This window comes from Megalobrama amblycephala, linkage group LG3 (genome assembly GCF_018812025.1).
Source record: "Megalobrama amblycephala isolate DHTTF-2021 linkage group LG3, ASM1881202v1, whole genome shotgun sequence".
Lineage (NCBI taxonomy): Eukaryota > Metazoa > Chordata > Actinopteri > Cypriniformes > Xenocyprididae > Megalobrama > Megalobrama amblycephala.
In genome coordinates, this window is record NC_063046.1 from 17,567,344 (window position 1) to 17,588,024 (window position 20,681).

Genomic DNA, 20,681 nt, shown 5'->3' on the forward strand with positions numbered 1-20,681 from the left:
TGAATGCATTTGTTTTAATGACAAAAAAAAAAAAACTAGTACAGGATGGCGGATTCGAGCCCATGAAGCTGTGAATATTTACCCGTACCCGAGTATTATTCAACTCGCACGCTTCCAGCGGAGCTGCGTACGTATACTGTCGTGAAGAACTTGTGTTATTTTTATGTAGGGATGTAACTATTGCATTAAAAGGGCCTCTATATGAATTCATGTCAATAATTTAAGCTCAATGTACCATTGAAATTGATTTGTGATGTCTTATAGCAGTGTTTCTCAACTCCAGTCCTCGGGACCCACTGCTCTGCATATTTTGTATGTCTCTCTTATCTGACACACTCAATTCAGTTCATGCAGACTCTTCTAACGAGCTGATGATCTAAATCAGGTGTGTTAAATAAGGGATACATACAAAATGTGCAGAGCAGTGGGTCCCGAGGACTGGAGTTGAGAAACACTGTCATATCGGCTATTTTTGGTACGTTTCGCCAAGTGCAGTGTAAAAAGGAGACATCCGATACAGGTCACTTTTACAAGAAATGTAAGCACGTCGTCCAAAAAAATCAGATATGGTCAAAAGATCGGATCTGTGCATTAAGACTTGCAGTGTAAATGCGGCCTTAATGACAGAATTTTTATTTTCGGGTGAACCAACACTTTAACAAGCTTTTTTAATAGCTAGTGTAATGCATGATTAACTATATACAAGTTTGCGAGAGAGAGTCAAATTTCAGCATACTTCTAACCAGTGTTGGGGTAAGTTACTTTTAAAAGTAATGTGTTACAATATTGCGTTACTCCTTAAAAAGCAAATAATTGCGTTAGTTTTTTGGAATGTAAAGTAATATATGCTCAAACAGACCTTTCTGGATTGTTGAAGAATAGAACAAAGGAGAAGAAAGTTCAACACTCTTAATTTAGCATTAAAAACAAAACAAAACAAAAAAAATGTTTGTTTTATCTAAATTCATTTTTATTCGTATGGTTGAATTGGATCTTTAAAGGTCAGAAGCAAAGACATTGTTTAATAAAGTGAGATTAAATTCATAAAGTATATTTGTGTTATTTAACATATCTAATTATCGCAGGTTTGCGCAGTATTCTGAGTTTGCTTTTCACTGTTTTTATTTATTTTGAGGAATACCGAATCTGAGTAAATGCATGCTCACATTTAGTCTAGAGCTTTTACACTCCTGATTTCTTTCAACATGGGGACAAGAGAGTCAGTCAATCAATAAATGCAAAACCAAGCTACTTGCAATATTTGTTTGAAAAAGTGACTTAAATATTTTGTTGTAAATTTAAAAGTAATGAGTTACTTTACTAGATACTTGTAAAAAGTAATCTGGTTACGTAACCCCTGTTACTTGTCATGCGTTACCCCCAACACTGCTTCTAACTAAAGCTGACCTTGTTTTGCCATCTTCCTTTCAGGGCAGAACAGTTATCAAGCGTACAGTACACACTCCCCAAAACTGCAGGTGGTGACCGAGCTGACTTCTGGAGGTTCAGAGGTCTACGTAGTTCAAAGAGGAACCTGCGGAAGAGTAGAGAAGATTTGTCAGCTCAGCCTGTTCAGACCAAGTTCCCTGCTTATGAAAGGGTGGTTCTTAGAGAGGGTATGTATGAATTTATGTATGTTAGATAAGGATGCACAATATATATGTTTCATATCAGTTATCAGCCAGTATTAAGATTGTTTTATTTGATTTATTATTACAATATTTTTAATTTGTCGGTATCAAAATTGTAAACACTTCAGCTGATATTGGATATTTAATTGTGCATACTCATTTCTCCCTTTTTTACATTTAAATGACCTTTTCCATCACTTTCCATAATTTATTTAGACATAATAGAATTTTAATATTGGTCATTAAGTAATCTGAAAATAGCAAAATTTCCGTGTTCTGTTTAAACTTAAACGGAGATGTTTTTTTTTTTTTTTTTTCGTCTCATTTTAGCGGGGTTCCTGAGACCTGTTGTGATCTTTGGGCCAATCGCAGACGTGGCACGAGACAAATTGGCGAGAGAGGGGCCTGACCTGTTCGAGCTTGCAAGTGAGTGTCCATTTGTTAACACGCATCCCTTGATAAGACAGCGCTTCAGTTTTCTAATCCACCTACCTGTGCAGCATACTTGAGCAGTCACAGCTGTCCTGCTCTCCAGTTTCAGTAGTGCATTTAAAATTCAGCTTGTAAACTGATTCCTTGAGTGGCCACTGGCTTTATTTACATAACACTGTTCCTGTATGACTGTATTTGCTTTTCAGAGACACAGACCCCAGATGGGAGGGAAAGTACGTTGCATACAGTAGTCACATCAGCTCACTCCATCAGTAACCATAATTACTAGAGGCTGTGCATTATTATGGCATCCCTTATTTTAGTTACACCAGATCGACACTGCTTGAAATGTTAATGAAAAATAATCCAAGATGTGTTCATGCTATCGACAGCTCCAGTCCCCCCTCCCCAACCCTTCAGTCATGCTTGAGAGGAGATAAAGGCACATTGCTCATTGATTTCCCCCATCCCAAGCACCTGCTTCCTGTGTTATTTTGTGATACTTTTTTGTTTTTCTTTTTTGCTGAAAAGACTTCATGTAGTTGCTGCTATTTAAGAGCCATGATATAGTAAATGATACAGATGTAGGTCTGCAGATGTTGTCTTAAAGGGATAGTTCACCCAAAAATAAAAATTGTCATCGTTTACTCACCATTGGACCCTATTGACTTTTGCTGTATGGAGAGGGGGAAAAAACCCTCAGGACTTCGTATGTGTTTGGCTTTGAACAACATGAGGATGTTGACAGAATTTTCATTTTTGGGTGAACTTATCATATTAAAAAATGTATCAATGTCAGGGGCCACCAATGGCTCCTAAAGGTTAAAGCACAATGACTTTACCATGTAATGACCTTCTGGTTGCGCTCTGTAAGGTCAAATGTTCTTCAGATATTCCAGACCCTTTCTTAGTCACTGTGGTGTACAGATGCTCCTATTCCCTCCACTTTATATAATGAATATTCATATTTGCATATCTATAGTCAATCAAAATGCACCACATTGATGTTACATGTATGAAACATTTGAACAGTCTGCAGGTGCTCATATCGTGTATGCGGGCGCATGTGCACATCCATGTTGAATTGCCTTCTCACTGTATGCTTTTGAGGGGTGAAGAGGCTGATATCCTGCATGAGAGGGAGCACAGGAAGTGTATGTGGATGCTAGTATGGATTATGTTTTCTCTTGTGTAGAGAGTGAACCCAGAGATGCCGGCACTGACCAGCGCAGCTCGGGGATCATACGCCTTCACACTATCAAACAGATAATCGACCGGGTGAGATCTCTTACACACACTTACACATACAAAGTTGTTTAAGGTACATAAATGCAATACAGGAACACATTCTTTCTGAATGGCACTACTGCCTCCTGCTGGTGTATTACGGTACAACACAAATAATTGAGACTCCATGAAATCAAGGAGAGGTGTTTTTGTGTGTTCTGCAGGACAAACATGCAGTGTTGGACATTACTCCTAATGCAGTGGATCGGCTGAATTATGCTCAGTGGTATCCCATCGTGGTATTTCTAAATCCTGACAGTAAGCAGGGCGTGAAGAACATGAGGACTAGACTGTGTCCTGAGTCCAGGAAGAGCGCCAGGAAACTCCATGAGCGTGCACTCAAACTGAGAAAGAATAACCACCATCTCTTTACAGGTAAACACAGATGTTTTTTTGAGGTTGTGTATTCTTGATTGTTTAAAAAAAAGTATGGAAAAGACTGAGGAGATTGGTTAACATGCAGTAGACTACTGTCCCCTAAGCATGATGGTATTAATACAAGTATCTACAAACCCAGATGTGCTGAATGTGGCAATTTTGTAAATACACAGCAACACTGGCCACATCTTGCAACATTTCTGCAAATGCAGACCCAGTGATGTCTGATTCATGAAAGAATTGTTCTTTTGAGCCGGATTGTTTTCATGATACTCATGAACAGAAGCACATTGCCTTAAAAATAGACAAAACACATATATATATATACATATAAATATACATATATACACCAACTGACGCATGTTAATATTCACTAATTGCAACTAAAACATTTAGTTTAGATTATTAGCTTAATAACACTGATAAATAGTTTACCCAAACTACTTATTTCTTTATAAAAAATCACCTGTGAGTTTTTTGGGAACTCTTTTGATTGAAAACAGTGTCTTGTGACAGTGAAATGAATACAAATTTCTAAATGAACCATTTTTGTTCTTTTTAAAAGGAACCCAGACACGTCATGCCCATACCACGTCTCATCTAATTAACACACACAGACACACACACACTGCACTCCACACCCTGTGGCCACTTTAATGGGAATTGAATGGGAATTGAAATATGTAGTTGATGGTAATAACTTGGAATAATTATTCATAAAACTGTACATCACATTAAATTTTCATGATGGGTCTCACTCGGCAGCCTGGCCGCTATCTCAAGTCTTTTATGGAAGTAATAAGACAGGCACTCAGTGTATCTCACTGAGCTCCATAAAGGCTGTTGTGTTATACTTTATCATTTCTCATTTGTAAATCGCTTTGAATAAAAGCCTCTCATAAATGTAAATGTAACAGGGCAAAAAGATCACTCAGCTCAGTCATAAAGAGAAAGAGAATCCAATGATCCACCTTTCGATGGATTAATGAGCAAATAAACCAGTGATGTTTTATGCTACTGACAGTGAGGAGTTTTGTTTTGTTTTTCATTTTTTGAGCGCATTGTTATTTTTACAAAAACCTGACTCAACTGGATTCTCGCTTGATTGATTTGATGTCTTCCTTCCTGTCACTGTCCTCTAGCCACCATTAATATGAACAACATGAATGATGGCTGGTATGGAGCATTGAAGGAGACCATTCAGCAGCAGCAGAACCAGCTGGTGTGGGTCTCAGAGGGCAAGGTGAGTTTTATTGAACTTTTCCACAGTGACTCACCTCAACAGCAGATGCTTGAGGTTTCAGGGACAGGGTTCATTCCTGGTTGTCTGTTCCATGGTTCTGTATTTATAGAGCATAGTTTGTGTTTCCCATGCATCTGTTATTGTGGTCACAACACTCATGTTGACCACTGTATGGTTCATTTGATCAACATCTGTTCTTTTTCCCAGTGGATTGAGTTTTATTTTTGTGATGTTTCACCATATTGATGTTAATTTTATGAAACCTGTACCAGAAACTGTTATATTTTAATCTAAAAGTCTTTTAAAGGTTTTTATGACAATTTAAGCACCCCCACCCCTTCAATTCTCAAAATCATAGCGAGGAAAAAGTTTCAGGAAACTTTATTTACAGTGTCCTTGTTACAAATGTACGTAACCCCGCACATGACATGCAGGAAGAAAAAAGTTAATTGTGCACACACTTTACTAAGTCGTTCCCTGATTTATTAAATTGTGCACACGATTTATAAATTGTGGGAACTACTTTGTAAAGCGTGTGCATGATTTAGCCAACCATTTTTTTCCTGCATGTCATATGTGGGGCTCTGTACAAATGTTACATGTACTTACTGTAGTAATTACAGTAATTTTTACGTACTAATATCCAAACCAAACTGATTCCTAACCCTGTAGTAAGTACATATTGTTAATCAATATTACTCTATACTTAAATGTATAATTACACTATAATAAGGAATCCTTAACATAAAGTATAACCAAGTTTGATTAGCATAAACCAAAAAAAAGAGATTCTCATTCACATATTAGTGTTATTAAAATTTGCTATTAATAATGGTTTTCATTAATTGAAATAAAGTTGAAATAAAATATAAACATTTGATGAAAAAGTTAAAAATTAGAAATGTTGCCTTGGCAACTAACTGAAATAAAATAAGTTGAAAGTACTGAAATGTCTAAAACTAAAAAACAAGCAAACAAAAAACCTTGAAAAGTAATGTTGAAAAATAATATTATTTAAATCGTATTTATATTACTGCCTTTAATTTATGCTGATTTAAGTGTTTTTTTTTTTTTAATCATTGTATGGTAGTATTGTTGAACTAATGCTGTGAGATATTACAATAATAATATCATTAAAAAATCATTGAGACTCATGATTGAAAATAATGGAAATTTGTGTAAAATTTAATTATCCTAAATATATTGTTAAAATGCAGAAAAATCTAAAATGTAGGCTTAATTTTTTTTATGCAAAATATAATTTGTGAAATTCCCCAGTGTTACACATTTCATCTACATGTTGTCATTTCTCTCTTTCACCTTCTAAACTAATTTTTCACCCTCTCATCTCTCTCTGTATACATGTTGCTCATTCCTCTTCCTCTCTCTTCCCCTCGATGAATTCTTTGCATCATGTGTTCTCAATCTCCATAGGCTGACGGCGCACCTGACGATGATCTGGACCTTCACGATGACCGTCTGTCCTACCTGTCCGCCCCTGGTAGCGAGTACAGTATGTACAGCACGGACAGCCGTCACACCTCAGACTACGAGGACACTGACACAGAGGGTGGGGCCTACACAGACCAGGAACTAGATGAGACCCTGAACGATGAGGTTGGACCTCCAAGCGAGCCTGCCATCACACGCTCCTCTGAGCCCGTCCGGGAGGACCTGCCCGTCATCCAGGAACCTCCTGGATACGGAGGGTACCAGCCCGAACCGCTGAACCGCATCGACCCAGCAGGGTTCAAGGCCCCTGCACCTCAGCAGGTAGCGTTTCTACGAGCCGTACGCCTTCCCTGTTGTCTGGAGGCCGTGGTGTGCGTGAGAAAAGTGTTCTAGCGGCGCTATTGAAGGAGGAATGCTTTAAAAACCGTAGTACATTGCAGTACTAGAGAAGTGACAATGACTAAGTAATAATTGTTGCCACGTATTTATTTTATGTATTTGTGAGCGTGTAGTTGTGTGAAAGTCTGTGTGTGTGTCTGTGTGTGTGTTTGTGTGTGTGTGTGACAAATGGCTTGGCTGTTATACTTCACGTAGATGCTGTGACTCTTATCTCAATTTGATCACAATGGAGATGGAAGTGAGGACGCTGTATCTTTACGTATGTGTAACGATTGCCCCATCCTTGTGGTCTAGCTGTCCCCTTATATGTCATGCAAAATGATGTCATTACCAGAAAGTATTATGTGCATGATGGAATTACAGTGTTAAATATGTTACTGTGAATGTAATTATCTATATTGGTCCAGTGGCCACCATGATATCCAAAGTGTCTTAGATCTTGTGTTACAAGAGCCAAAACATTGTACTGTACTGTAGAATTAAACTGACATCAGACTTACAGTAAACACAGAACTTTGTTTAGTTGCAACTTATTACATGACATGGTTCCCAGAATCTCCCCAATCTATATGTTAGTTGGATATTCCTGATTCAATGCACTTTAAGCTGTGTGGATGGTATTTTGGGCATAATCTTAACAGTTAAGGCACTAACAGTGGAAGTGCAGTAGGCCTTGAAATGCTTTAAAAGTATAGCCACTAGAGAATCGTCGATATTAAAATTCAAACAATAAGCATATAATTATGTAATGCATATTTGTTATGAAATTCAGATAACTGTTGCAGGTAACATGGGCAATATTAAAATGATAAACTATTTTTGCCTACATAAAACACTAAAAACTCAAATTAACATGGTAATGTACAGTATGAAAAAATGAATATTTATTTTGAGATATGCTAAATGTTATATTTAACAGTGTTATTATTAGTGTTTTTAGATTATTAGATGACCACAAAGGTCAAATATTCAATATCAGCCAATAAATATAAAAATATTAATATATTTCTAATTTTGAAAACCAATTTTGAATTATCAAATTTTTTTTTTTTTTTTATATTTATAATTAAAAATTGTTTAATTTATATAACGCATCATATTTTATATTTAAAAACAATTCGAATATACAGTCAAACCAGAATTTATTCAGACACCTTGAACATTTCATTCATTATTATAGTTTATTCACTTATAGTTTAAAAAAATGGTAATAAAATATGACAAGATCTCAGAGTTAAACTGTGTCAGAAAAAATGTATCTTAATTATGTCAAATAACACTTAAGCAAAACTTGGTCAGGTCAAAGTGTCTGAATAATTTTGGTCCCAAATTTTTATCAGTTTTACTGGTAGTCCACTGTATGAAGAATTTTTGAATAGAATATGTCACAGTTTACTTTATTTTGCTATCCTCATTTACATAAATGAACTATAGTGTCCTGCACCCACTAGTAAAATAAATAGTGCTGTCAATAGAGCTTAAAATTCAAGTGCTGTCAATAGAGCTTAACATCAATTGAATCTGGAACATTCCCTTAATAGAACAGTACTGGTGTCAGGTGAGAAAGAAGAGAATCAGTGCAGTGGTGAGGTTTGACCACATGTATTAAACATTTTTGAACACCTTCACAGAAAGCAGAGGCTGCTCTCCCCACGCAGCCTGAGCCGCTGGCAGAGACAGCGCCCCCTGCTGTTCATGTAAATGTAGGGGCCCCGAGTGCCAAGGATCTCCCGGTCACCCTCACTCAGGGGGATTTCAGCCCAGAGGCTGGCTCTCTCTTCCCACCTGCCCCTGAGCTAGCTCAGCCCCCGTCTCCCGACCCCAACCAATCTGGACAACCCGGGTCAGAGTCCAAGGTACCTCGCTAGCCACCCTGCTCTGGACTGAAACCGGCCCACTTAACGCCCGAGCCCGGTGCCCTCTCTTATCGCCGTCTGCCCTGCCTGTGTGCTGCGGTGCTTTCCTCTAGCTCTTGCATGTGCGCTGTGTGCTTATCTATGAGAGCATCTGTTCTCTTTCTGTGACTGTACGTGTGTGTTTATAAACAACAGTGGGTACGACAGCGGCCTGCTGCATCAGATCATGTAGTTCATGAACCTTCAGGCAAGCCCAGGTCCCCACTGTTGCTTGCCTACGTTTGCATGGGATTATTTTTCTGTTTTTTGCTTGTTGAAGTAGAGTACATGTAGAATACATAATAGTGGTGCAATGAATGTGATGAACTGATTTAAATTAATTAATTTTAAAATCTTTATTTAGATTTAAAACTTTGAATCTTTCCCCCTCCTGTTATGACTTTGAAAGGTAGCCTTGCTGTTTACAACAGTGTTCATTTTTAGTTTTTTGGGTTTTTTTTCATAGTTTTTGTCTCTTGACAGAAATGTTCTTTAAATTCAGTGCATTTTTCATCATGTCATATTAATTAATTAAGCACTTTTACGCGAAAATGGCATCTTATTTCAGTGGAAAATTAAACTACAGAGCCCCGCACATATCATGCAAAACATTTTTTGTTTTGTTTTACATATCATGGCCAGAAAATACAAATTCGTTTCTAAAAATTAATATGTGGCCACGTATTAATTTGTGACTGGGCTATTGGGGTTCCTGAAAGGCTACTTCTCAAAATACATTTTATTTTTTGAAGCGAATTGTTTTTGTATATTTCTTTTTCAGTGGGACTTTTTCTGGCTGATTTTACCCCAATGATTTTGCAGCTTGGCGTGTCATGAGTCATTTAATCTTTCTTAAACTCTGAAATTGTGTAATGGCTGCCTCCATTTGACCTGTTCAATAACTGCCCACTCTGAGTCTTCCTCTATTGCAGGTCTCTCTGCTGACTCTGTGCTTCATTCTTCAACTTTTAATCCGAATATTAATCACTTCTGGTTTCTGTCGTTTCATTCAATTCAATTGATTGCTGTGGTTTTGAGTTTAATGTATGGTTATTTGTACAGTTTGTTCATAAGTTTCCTGCTTTGGCTTTATCAACAGATGTACAAGAAGGATATCTACCGAACCAACGAGCAGGTGCAGGTGAGCCAAAACCCTATGCAGCCCAACTACAACCCCCAGCAGCCCCTCTACCAGGAAGACAAGCCATACAGAGATTACGACCACCAGCCCTGCCGCTATGATGGGGACTACATGGAACCAAAGGCTCGTAACTTTGACCCTCACCTACATTTTGACAACAGCGTGCCTCCGTACGATGAGCAATGGGCTCCGTATGACCACACCTCTGGATACGACCCTCATATGCCCTACGAGGATGGTCTGAACCGCATGTACGGTCACCCTCAGACGCGGCATGATATTGGCTACGACACGGGTCGACCTCGCTATGGCAAACCCAGCCCTGGTCCGATCAGACACGATGAACCACCCCCTGCGCGGCCGCAGTATAACCAAGAGCCACTTTCTCGCACTCAAGCCACCTCCCGCTCCCCTGAGCCCCCCAAACAACAGTACTACGACCCCACCCAGAGACCTTCCTACACTCAACCACCACAGAGGGGCTACATGAACTCGGAGGCCTCCGTGACCCCTCCCAACCCAGAGTCCCTCTCACCGACAACAGAACCTGAACTTCCTCCTCCTCCTGCCGATGCAGAGGAAGACCCAGCCATGAAGCCCCAGTCTGTGCTCACAAGGGTTAAGATATTTGAGAACAAGCGATCCGTGTCTGTGGACAGAGCAAGAGAGTCTGCAAACTCTGGTATTCGGGTGAGTTGACATAATCTGTATTTCTGCTCATTAAATATACACTCTACAGACATAGTTTAATTAATAGTTTAATTTTTCTGTTTCCTTTAGCCTGTGGACATGGTGCCTAAACCTGGCGCTCCCTCTGTGCCCAAAGCCAATTCTTTAAGTAACCTGGACCAAGAGAAGGCCTTTAGGTAATGAACTTGCACATGCAATCAATACATTTTCAGCCACAAATACAATATCATTTGTGTCTATATAAAGAGCACTTTTTTTAACTGACATACACTACAGTTCAAAAGTTTTGGGTTAGCAAGATTTTTTTTTTTTTTTTTTTTTTTTTTTAAGAAATTAGTACTTTTATTCAGCAAAGGCATATTAAATTGATCAAAAGTGGCAGTGAAGACATTTGTAATGTTACAAACATTTCTATTTCAAATGCTTTTCTTTTGAACTTTTTGTTCTTCAAATAATCCTGAATGTTTCCACAAAAATTAAAAGTTGTTATTTTTTAAAATGGAAATATTTTACAATATTACTGTTTTTACCAAAATAAATGCAGCTTTGGTGAGCATAAGAAACTTTTTTTTTTTTAAGAACATTTTATAAAATCTTACCGACCCCAGACTTTTGAATGGTACTACAGTAGCGCTTGCTGTAGATATAAAGTTAGTCACAGATCTCTATTTGTAAAAAAAAAAAAAAAAAATGAAAAACTCTTATTCCCTAGGCTTTCTGGTGATAAACAAACATACACATACTGAAGTTGAAATGACCTCATAAATGTTTTATATGAGGTTCAGGTTATATCAGTGCACTTTTATTGAAATCGTTATTAATGCAACAGTATTCTACGCATAAAGTATTTTAAGGTTTACGTGCATCTTTCACCTGTCAGATCTCCTGAGCCACAGCAGCCCCAGCCTAAAGCAGCAGATGATATCATTCGCTCAAATAGCAATGACCCTGATGAGGATGAGGAGTACTACAGGAAACAGCTGTCTTACTTTGACCGCCGAAGCTTTGACAGCAAACCCCCCACACAGCTGACACCTGCCATCAAGCCAGCCCAACCCCAGACCCAACCAGGATATTACCCCAGGTACATGTTCAAATACTTGACTTTTTTATGTTTTTCTTTCATCAGTTTCTGTGTAATTGTACGTATAGAAATGTGGATGTTGGCATTCAAGTAAATTATCATGTTTCATGGAATCAGACTTAAAGCTGCAGTCCGTAACTTTTTTGGGTTAAAAATTATATCCAAAATCAATTTGAGCAAGTACATAACCAGCCAGTGCTCAAAACTATCTCCTTACCTTAGCCTGATTCACAATGGTAAGCTTGTAATAATGTGTTCTAAACTGAGTGGTACTGGTGGGTTTCCATGGGAAATTCGAGCATATCACCATTTGTTTTTGAGTTATTACGAGTCCCAGGCTGCTAGTAGGCTATATGGCATGTGAAGATGCTGCAGGTGACATAGATTTATAGCCTTTTCTCACAGCAGCTGCAATAATTAAACTTATCATTATGATGTCGGATTGTATGGTATGACAAATTAACGTTAGAGATTAGACTGTACAGAAATTAAAATCTAGAGGTAACGCTAATACACAATGAATGCACGTATTCACGCAATGCTGATGTTGCCAACATTAACAATTTGAGAACAAAGTATAACAGTTTGCACGGTTTGATGTAATATGAGTTAAGCTATCGTTAGATTTAATCACCATTGGTAGCACGATTTTTTGTAATGCTTTTTTTCCCTCATTTGGTCAGAACCAAAGTGGCAGACGTGTTACTTGTTCAGAAGACATTTTTCTGGTGAAAATTTTTATTTTGGTCATTCTTCCAAGACACAGAATCTGTGATTCTGAAGTACAGTATCCACACCAATGTGGTGACTGGCAGCAAACATTAGATTCATCCGCGCTTAGGAGCCATGCCAATCCACAACCCACGTAAAGATGATAATTCTGCAAATCATTGCAATTGCAGGTTTCAAACAGAGATGGCAACAGAGGCAAAACTTACGGACTGCAGCTTAAAACATGATGGCATAATATATAGCTTTGTTAAGTTTGAATCTTGACTATGTTGTTTGGTTGTCTGTCTGCTACAGGACAGAATCAGTGGAGAAGATCAACCCTGTTGCTCCAGCAAACCCAGCTGCCCCACCGCCGACCCTGCCCAAACCTGCACGTAAGTGATTAATGGAAGAATAATTGTGTATATCTCTAAAAATGCAGGGGTTTTTTTTTTGTTTTTGTTTTTTTTGCAGAAATGCTGTTCTTTTGAGCTTTCTATTGATCAAAGAATCCTGGAAAAAATGATCACGGTTTCCAGAATTTCCATATATAGATAATAATGAAACAACAAAATGTTTATTGGGCACCAAATCAGCATATTAGACTGATTTCTGAAGGATCATGTGACACTGAAGACTTTAATAATGACTGCTGAAAATTCAACTTTGCCATCACAGGAGTAAATTATGTTTTAAAATAGAAATGAGTTGTGATGAATTGTAATAATATTTCACAATATTACATTGGCATAGTTGAAGAATAAGAGTTCTCTACATGGAAATGACATACAGTGAGCCTCAAACACCATTGTTTCCTCTTCCTTATGTAAATCTCATTCGTGCAAAAGACCACTGAAAAAGAGGCGAATCTCAACATAACACCGACTGTGACGCAACAGTCGGGATCATTAATATGTACACCCCGAACTTTCACGGAGACCAGAGCCATGTCGTTATTTTCATTTTAACCTGAAAACGCCTGTAGTCTGAATAATTCATAAACTCATCTTCATTCTTTATAAATCTCTCCAACAGTGTGTAATGTTAGCTTTAGCCCCATTAGCCGAGGCATACTATCAAACTCATTCAGAATCGAATGTAAACATCCACGAAATACATGCCATACTTATGTGATCTGATATGCTGCATCACAAACAGTTTGTAAAGATCCATTTTGAGAGTTATATTACCTGTGTGAACTTATTGTATTGTCTATGCCAGTGGTCTCAAACTCAATTCCTGGAGGGCCACAGCTCTGCACAGCTCCAACTCACACCTGCTTGGAAGTTTCTAGTAATCCTGAAGACCTTGATTAGCTGGATCAGGTGTGTTTGATTAGGGTTGGAGCAAAACTGCAGAGCTGTGGCCCTCCAGGAATTGAGTTTGAGACCACTGGTCTATGCAATGTATTATAGAGTCGCGAGCTTGGGGGCGGGGAGCACAAGCATTTAAGGTGTACACACAAATCAGAGCATTTTTAATCCCACCACAAAATAGGCAGTTAAAACATGGTATAATAAAAAATCTATGGGGTATTTTGAGCTGAAACTTCACAGATACATTCTGGGGACACCTTAGACTTATATTACATCTTGTGAAATGGAGATTCTAGGGCACCTTTAATCAAATAAATGCAGCCTTGGTGAACATAAGAGACTTATTCACATACACTTACTCTTTCTCGCTCACACACAGTGACCCCACCACTCGACCCACACGGATCTCCCAAAGTGAAACCTCCCATTCATGAAGACAAAGTCCAGAGCACTTACCTGCCTCAGAAAAACTTCCCAGAGAAATCTCCTGTTAACGGCACCGGTGACCCTCCAAAGACCAACAGCACTGCCACGTCCAGCTACAACCGTTTTGTGCCCAAGCCGTACACCACCTCTGCAAGGCCCTTCGAGCGCAAGTTTGATAGCCCCAAGTTCAACCACAACCTCCTGCCTAATGACTCTCAAAATAAGAAAGATAATGTGAAAGCTCCCATCAGTACCACAGCCAAACCACAGAGCTCACCCCAGCCGACAGACCATGACAGCGGCCTGGACACCTTCACCCGCACCATGGATCAGAAACCGAAATACCAGCAGAACAACATCAACGCCGTACCCAAGGCAATACCTGTCAGGTATAGTAAAAACTAGCTACTTTTTTTTTCAGAATATAAAATAAATATTACTTTATTCATAAAGTAAAAAAAAAAAAAAAAGTAAATTTAGGACACAAAACAGAAAAACATAACAATCAGCAGAACTAGATATTTGTTTACCGATATTACTTTTCTACTGTAGCTAGATTTATTTTTACAATAATTAATTAAAGGTCAGAGTGAAAAAGGTTTATTTGGTGTTTTTTTGTTTTTTTTTTCTCTTTCAAGCCCGAGTGCTTTGGAGGACGACGACGATGATGACAGCCACACGGTGGTGGCGACGGCGCGGGGCATCTTCAACTGTAACGGTGGGGTTTTGAGTTCCATTGAGACGGGAGTGAGCATCATTATCCCTCAGGGAGCGATTCCTGACGGCGTGGAGCAAGAGATCTACTTCAAAGTGTGTCGGGATAACAGCATCCTGCCACCTCTGGACAAAGAGAAAGGTCAGTCACGCATCTTTTAACTCTGGGGTCAGAAGATTCTGATCTTTTTGTCTTTCTCTCCTGGTCTGTAAAAGAAAACTCGTAATACAGAGTTTGATAAAGATTCTTTTTTTAAAGTTTGTTACAGACCCCATTTTTTAAAATTAATACATGAATTAAAGGATTAGACCACTTTCAGATAAAATTTTCCTGATAATTTACTCACCCCCATGTCATCCAAGATGTTCATGTCTTTCTTTCTTCAGTCGAAAAGAAATTAAGGTTTTTGATGAAAACTTTGCAGGGTTATTCTCCTTATAGTGGACTTCAGTGGCCTCCAAACGGTTGAAGGTCAAAATTACAGTTTCAGTGCAGCTTCAAAGGGCTTTAAACAATACCAGACAAGAAATAAGGGTCTTATCTAGCGAAACCATCGGTCATTTTCAAAATAAATACAACTGTATATGCTTTATAAACACACATGATCGCCTTTCATGTGCTTCTGCTTTCTGTATTCTTCAAAAAGCTTACGCTCTATGTCCTACGCCTTCCCTATTCAACTTACGGAGCGAACGGAGCGCCAGTTTCGTTTTTTTCCGTAAGTTGAATAGGGAAGGCATAGGACATTTTTGAAGAATACGGAAAGCGGAAGCACGTGCACGTGCACGCCGATCATTTGTGTTTATAAAGCATATACAGTTTTATTTTTTTCGAAAATGACCGATCGTTTCTCTAGATAAGACCCTTATTCCTCGTCTGGTATCGTTTAAAGCCCTTTGAAGCTGCACAAAAACTGTAATTTTGACCTTCAACTGTTTGGGGTCCATTGAAGTCCACTATAAGGAGAATAATCCTGGAATGTTTTCATCAAAAACCTTAATTTCTTTTCGACCGAAGAAAGAAAGAAATGAACATCTTGGATGACATGGGGGTGAGTAAATTGTCAGGAAAATTTTATTTGAAAGTGGACTAATCCTTTAACTCAAAATGCAAGTGAAATTATCAGTACTAAATTTGTAGCTTGTTGGGAAACATTGTCTTTTCATATACAGTTATGTACTTGAGTGTAGAGTAAATGCTAAAGGAAAGAGTTTTTATTTCCAGGTGAAACTCTGCTGAGTCCTCTGGTGATGTGTGGTCCTCACGGTCTGAAGTTCCTGAAGCCAGTGGAGCTCCGCCTACCTCATTGTGCGTCTATGACCCCTGATGGTTGGTCTTTTGCTCTAAAATCCTCCGACTCCTCGTCGGGTACGCTGTCCTCTCTCTGTCCTTTTTGGGGTCGTTTGGGATGGCTTTGTGACAACTTGTTTGGTTGTGGGCCTTTTTTTTTTTCATTATGCATTTTCTTATTCACACCTCCATATGTTAACCTTTTTTTTTAGTTACACTACTAAATATGACTATAATACTTTTACTAGCGTATCTCACTGACTCTCTCATTCCAGTCTGCTCATTCATTTATGTGGTCTATTAAAGGTCTATCTACACCAAGTGTCAGTTTTAGCTTGACAAAATTCACCCTACAGTACAATAAATCTATGATTTCCAATATCTGGGTATTTGGGTACATGCACATATACTACTGTTCAAAAGTTTGGGGTCATACTTTCATACTTTTAGTCAGACAGGATGCATTAAATTGATCAAATGCTACAGTAAATACATTTATAATATTACAAAAGATTTCTGTTTCTAATAAATGCTGATCTTTTGAACTTTCTATTTATCAAAGAATCCTGAAAAAAATGTTTCCAACAAAAGTATTAAGTATAGTTGTTTTCTTTCTTCAGTTGTGACTTTGACAACTGGAGTAATGACTCCTGAAAATTCAGCTTTGCCATCACAGGAATAAATTACATTTTAAAATATACTGAAATAGAAAGCAGTTATTTTAAATTGATCCCAAACATTTAAAAGGTTGTGTATATTCTATAAGGGAATACATAGCCAATCCCAGTAGTTACACATTTAGATTTTACATAAAACGTTCTGAATGTGTTAACTAAGAAAAAAAATAAGATTAATTGGATTTATTTAAAATAATAATAATAATAATAATAATTGTACCATTCATGAATGACAACATATCTATTATATTTTAATAAATGGACATTTTGCATTAGAGAAAGTACATTTGTTTTGGCAGATGGTTTGTATTTTTGCAGGGCCCAACAAATGACTTGTAGTTTTCGCAGGGCAGATTTGTTTCCTAGGGCTTTATGTTCTGTCGATTAAGGCACTGAATCACTCAATTTCTCCCTTGAGTTTAGTTGAATAATCATAGATCTGCTGATGAACATTATGAAAAAATAAGTTGTTTGCCATCTTCACTTGAGTCTTATGGGAATTCACATCTATTAATCATAATTCACTCACAATATTATTTGTGCTTTGAACTGATTCTCACACAGCCACCCAAATGTCTGAATATGCAGAGATGCTGGAATTGCCTTCGTCCCGCTAATGGAGAACAGCAAATGTTTTTCCCTGGGTCTTAATTTCTCTCTCTTGTTTCACTCATTCGTCTCTATATAACTCTTATTGGTAAACCTGGCACCAAACTGTTTTAACCTTTAATGAACCTCTCGTTCTGATGTGGAGAGTGGAGAGATCGGAGACTGCTGCCTCATTCAAAACCATTACAGGCCTTTGCCTCTAATCTGCATTTTTTAAAACAAGGCCATCATTTATCTGTAACTCAAGGCAAATATCTCTGCACTCTCCTGGAAAGAGAGCGTTTATCTTACTACTTTAACACAGAAGTTTGTTCTGATGGAGTTCACAGCAGAGTGCAAAAGAGCACTGAAATCCAAAGGTCCTCTATAAAAAATGATATGCTTAACTGTGTTTAACCATTTTAATTTTTGAAGATACAGTGTGTAATTTCTTTACCACCATAAAACCACCTAACAGAACTTAAAACTTTTTTCCCAATTCTGTTTGGTGCTGCTAGTGGTGCCGAAATTACACACTTCACCTTGATGAATGGAAAAACAACTTTGTTTTTATGCATTACAGCACCTTAGGCTATGAGCTTATTGGTTATTGCTCTGGCTCTGCTGATTATCTCTTTCAGAACAAATAACGCATGCTGAGAGCCTGTCTTATCTCCGAGCGTACTGCTACGCTCCTCTCATCCAAACCAAAGAGAACGATAGCTAAAATTGCACAATATTATACTATGATACAGCTGTTGAAGTATGCTAGAAAATAATGCACCTCATTTAAAGTTTTATGAAGGTCATGTTTCTCGAAATGAGTTTTGTTTTACGTTAGATTTTTGTTAGTGTTTTGTAGGCTTTAGAATAGTTCAATCTGACTAGAAAACAAGCATGCATGTGGCTTAATTTAATATTTACTAATTTTTTTTCTGTCACTGCATATACGCAATGTACTACTGTTCAAAAGTTTGGGGTCAGCAAGATTTTTTTTTTTTTTATGTTTTTGAAAGAAGTCTCTTATGCTCACCAAGGCTCAAAAATAGAGTAAAAACAGTAATATTGTCAAATATTATTACAATTTAAAATAACTGTTTTCTAGTATTTTATTTAAAATGTAATTTATTCCTGTGATGGTAAAGCTGAATTTTTTTGCATCATTACAGTGTCACATGATCCTTCAGAAATGTTTAAGAAACTGAAGATTATCAGTTTTGAAAATAGTGCTGTGTACAATTTTTTTGAATCCGTGATGCATTTTTTCACATTTCTTTCAAAAAACGAACAAACAAAAACTCCAAACTTTTGAACATGGTGATTGATCTTACTCTCAATTCATCAATCATATTCATCTGCATTTTCTATTGTTTATCCAGGTGATCCCAAGAGTTGGCAGAACAAATCTCTCCCTGGAGATCCCAACTACCTGGTTGGAGCCAACTGCGTGTCTGTGCTTATTGACCATTTCTGAGGAGGGCAACGGCAGGTCCCTTTACTGAATGTGGAACCAGTTTAAAAGCGAGAGGACCTTCCCCCTTACGAACACACGCACGCACGCACACACACACACACACACACACACACACACACACACACACACACACACACACACACACACACACACACACACACACACACACACACACACAAGATGAAGGCTACACACTCCGCTACACTAAATGAAGGGTCTCCTGGCTGTGCTCTGGCTTTGTTTACGGTAACCTCTGAGACTTGGAGGGAGGGTTACATTCTATGAAGTGCTGTTTTAATCTCCTCATCGTCCTCTTCATTTTTGTTTTTTCCTTCACTTCTTTTTTTAAGTGCTTTTAAAGGCTTTCGAGGATAACAAAAACAGACATTAACCATTGATGGACTGCATGCTCTGTGCCACTGACCAATTAATACTCACACTGTAAGCCAACTGTAATATTTTCGCGACACATCATTTGTGTTTATTTTTTCAAGGATTTATTAGGTTCTTCCATTCAGCCTAGGCTACATAAATGTATAGACTATATTAATCTGCAAATGTATTTTCACTTCATATAGTATGCACACTATAACGTTACGATTATAATGTGTAGTGCAACTTTTCTAGAATATCGAATTCTAGTTTTAGGCTTTTCGATCGAGCAGTTGAAGTGTACATCTGACACATTTCCTGACTTTTATCATGTCAAGGTGCAGGATCAGCGCTAGATAAGAGCGCAAGGACAGAGTCGGAGAGAAATGGCATCTGAAGAGTATACAGTATGAAGTTTTAAAGCCAAGGACATGTTAAGGCTCAACTTTTTTTAACGGCTCCTTTGTAGACACCACTAGCCTCCTCACAGACCTGTGAACTTGAGCACTGGAACATTCCTGCTGTGTCGAGATCTATGCACGTGCTTTGACTCAGGTGTGAAGACCGCTGCTCTTTCCTCTCCCCTCTTTCTCTTCCAGATTCTTCCTCACTCCTTTTCTCTCTCTCTCTTTCTCTCTCTCACTCCATGTAAAGCAGTGATGCCTTATCTGAAACGACTCACTTTTTTCAATAACAAAAACCTTTTTGGTTTCTTTTTTTGCTAAGTTGTTCTAATGATAAATTATGAAGAAACTAAAGTTGTCTTTCTGCCATTTTCGTCAACCCGCTGTACAAATAAACATGGGTGTTGCACACAAGAACAGCGTAAAGGCTAAGAACAGGTTTTCTCTTTTTATCTGCTATGCACATGAACTTTAAAGAGAAAAGCAAATAAAAGATGGGAGGAAGGAGATTAATTGGCTGTACATAAAGCTAGCATATTGCCTTCATTATTGGTTTGTAAATGACTTTTTTGTATGTCTTTATTATTTTGTATAAAACTTAATGGGGGAAAACATTTATAAAAGAGGATGAATGAAATGAAAACGGTTGTCTTTGTATTCTGGTTCTACCCTTGAGCCTTGGAACGTGTACTCAGCATTAATAATATCACCTTTTCTACAGATACACACTAAATATAAGCATTTTTAATAACCATCTTTTTATTCTTTATTTACAAAAGAAAGTGCTTGATGTAAACTATTCTCAAAACCTGTTTCTTTTAAAACGGTGTGCTCGAAATGTGTCCCATGCATTTATTTGTGATACTGGATGCTACATTGTGTGTCCTGAAATGTATTTTTGTACTAATAGATGATCTATTAAGGCACACCGGAAGACTTTTTTTCTTTTCTTTAGACAACATACAGTAACACCGCTTTGACTGGTCATTAGCTATTCACATGTGGCAGAGTTTGTTCCCTTTTCAACACAATTTCCAGTATGCCACTGTATTAAAAATAAAATCATTTTTAAAATA

The 20,681-nt window shown here is 37.8% G+C and overlaps 1 protein-coding gene across 12 annotated transcripts in view; it reads left to right on the forward strand.

The window, feature by feature from the left end:
• The window catches only part of tjp1a (tight junction protein 1a), a 143,285-nt gene extending 122,604 nt beyond the window's left edge, over nucleotides 1-20,681 (forward strand). For 4 of the 12 annotated variants that reach the window (XM_048184348.1, XM_048184350.1, XM_048184356.1 and 1 more), the window contains 16 exons: nucleotides 1,432-1,616; nucleotides 1,962-2,057; nucleotides 2,270-2,296; nucleotides 3,259-3,341; nucleotides 3,515-3,725; nucleotides 4,871-4,971; nucleotides 6,406-6,744; nucleotides 8,454-8,678; nucleotides 9,817-10,548; nucleotides 10,639-10,724; nucleotides 11,429-11,632; nucleotides 12,659-12,738; nucleotides 14,039-14,474; nucleotides 14,724-14,941; nucleotides 16,025-16,168; nucleotides 18,735-20,681. In XM_048184348.1, the coding sequence (XP_048040305.1) occupies nucleotides 1,432-1,616; nucleotides 1,962-2,057; nucleotides 2,270-2,296; nucleotides 3,259-3,341; nucleotides 3,515-3,725; nucleotides 4,871-4,971; nucleotides 6,406-6,744; nucleotides 8,454-8,678; nucleotides 9,817-10,548; nucleotides 10,639-10,724; nucleotides 11,429-11,632; nucleotides 12,659-12,738; nucleotides 14,039-14,474; nucleotides 14,724-14,941; nucleotides 16,025-16,168; nucleotides 18,735-18,829 (3,262 nt within the window). In that variant the 3' untranslated portion in view covers nucleotides 18,830-20,681. The remainder of the gene's footprint in view (nucleotides 1-1,431; nucleotides 1,617-1,961; nucleotides 2,058-2,269; nucleotides 2,297-3,258; nucleotides 3,342-3,514; nucleotides 3,726-4,870; nucleotides 4,972-6,405; nucleotides 6,745-8,453; nucleotides 8,679-9,816; nucleotides 10,549-10,638; nucleotides 10,725-11,428; nucleotides 11,633-12,658; nucleotides 12,739-14,038; nucleotides 14,475-14,723; nucleotides 14,942-16,024; nucleotides 16,169-18,734) is intronic. The other 8 variants (XM_048184349.1, XM_048184353.1, XR_007184112.1 and 5 more) reach the window with 7 other exon arrangements.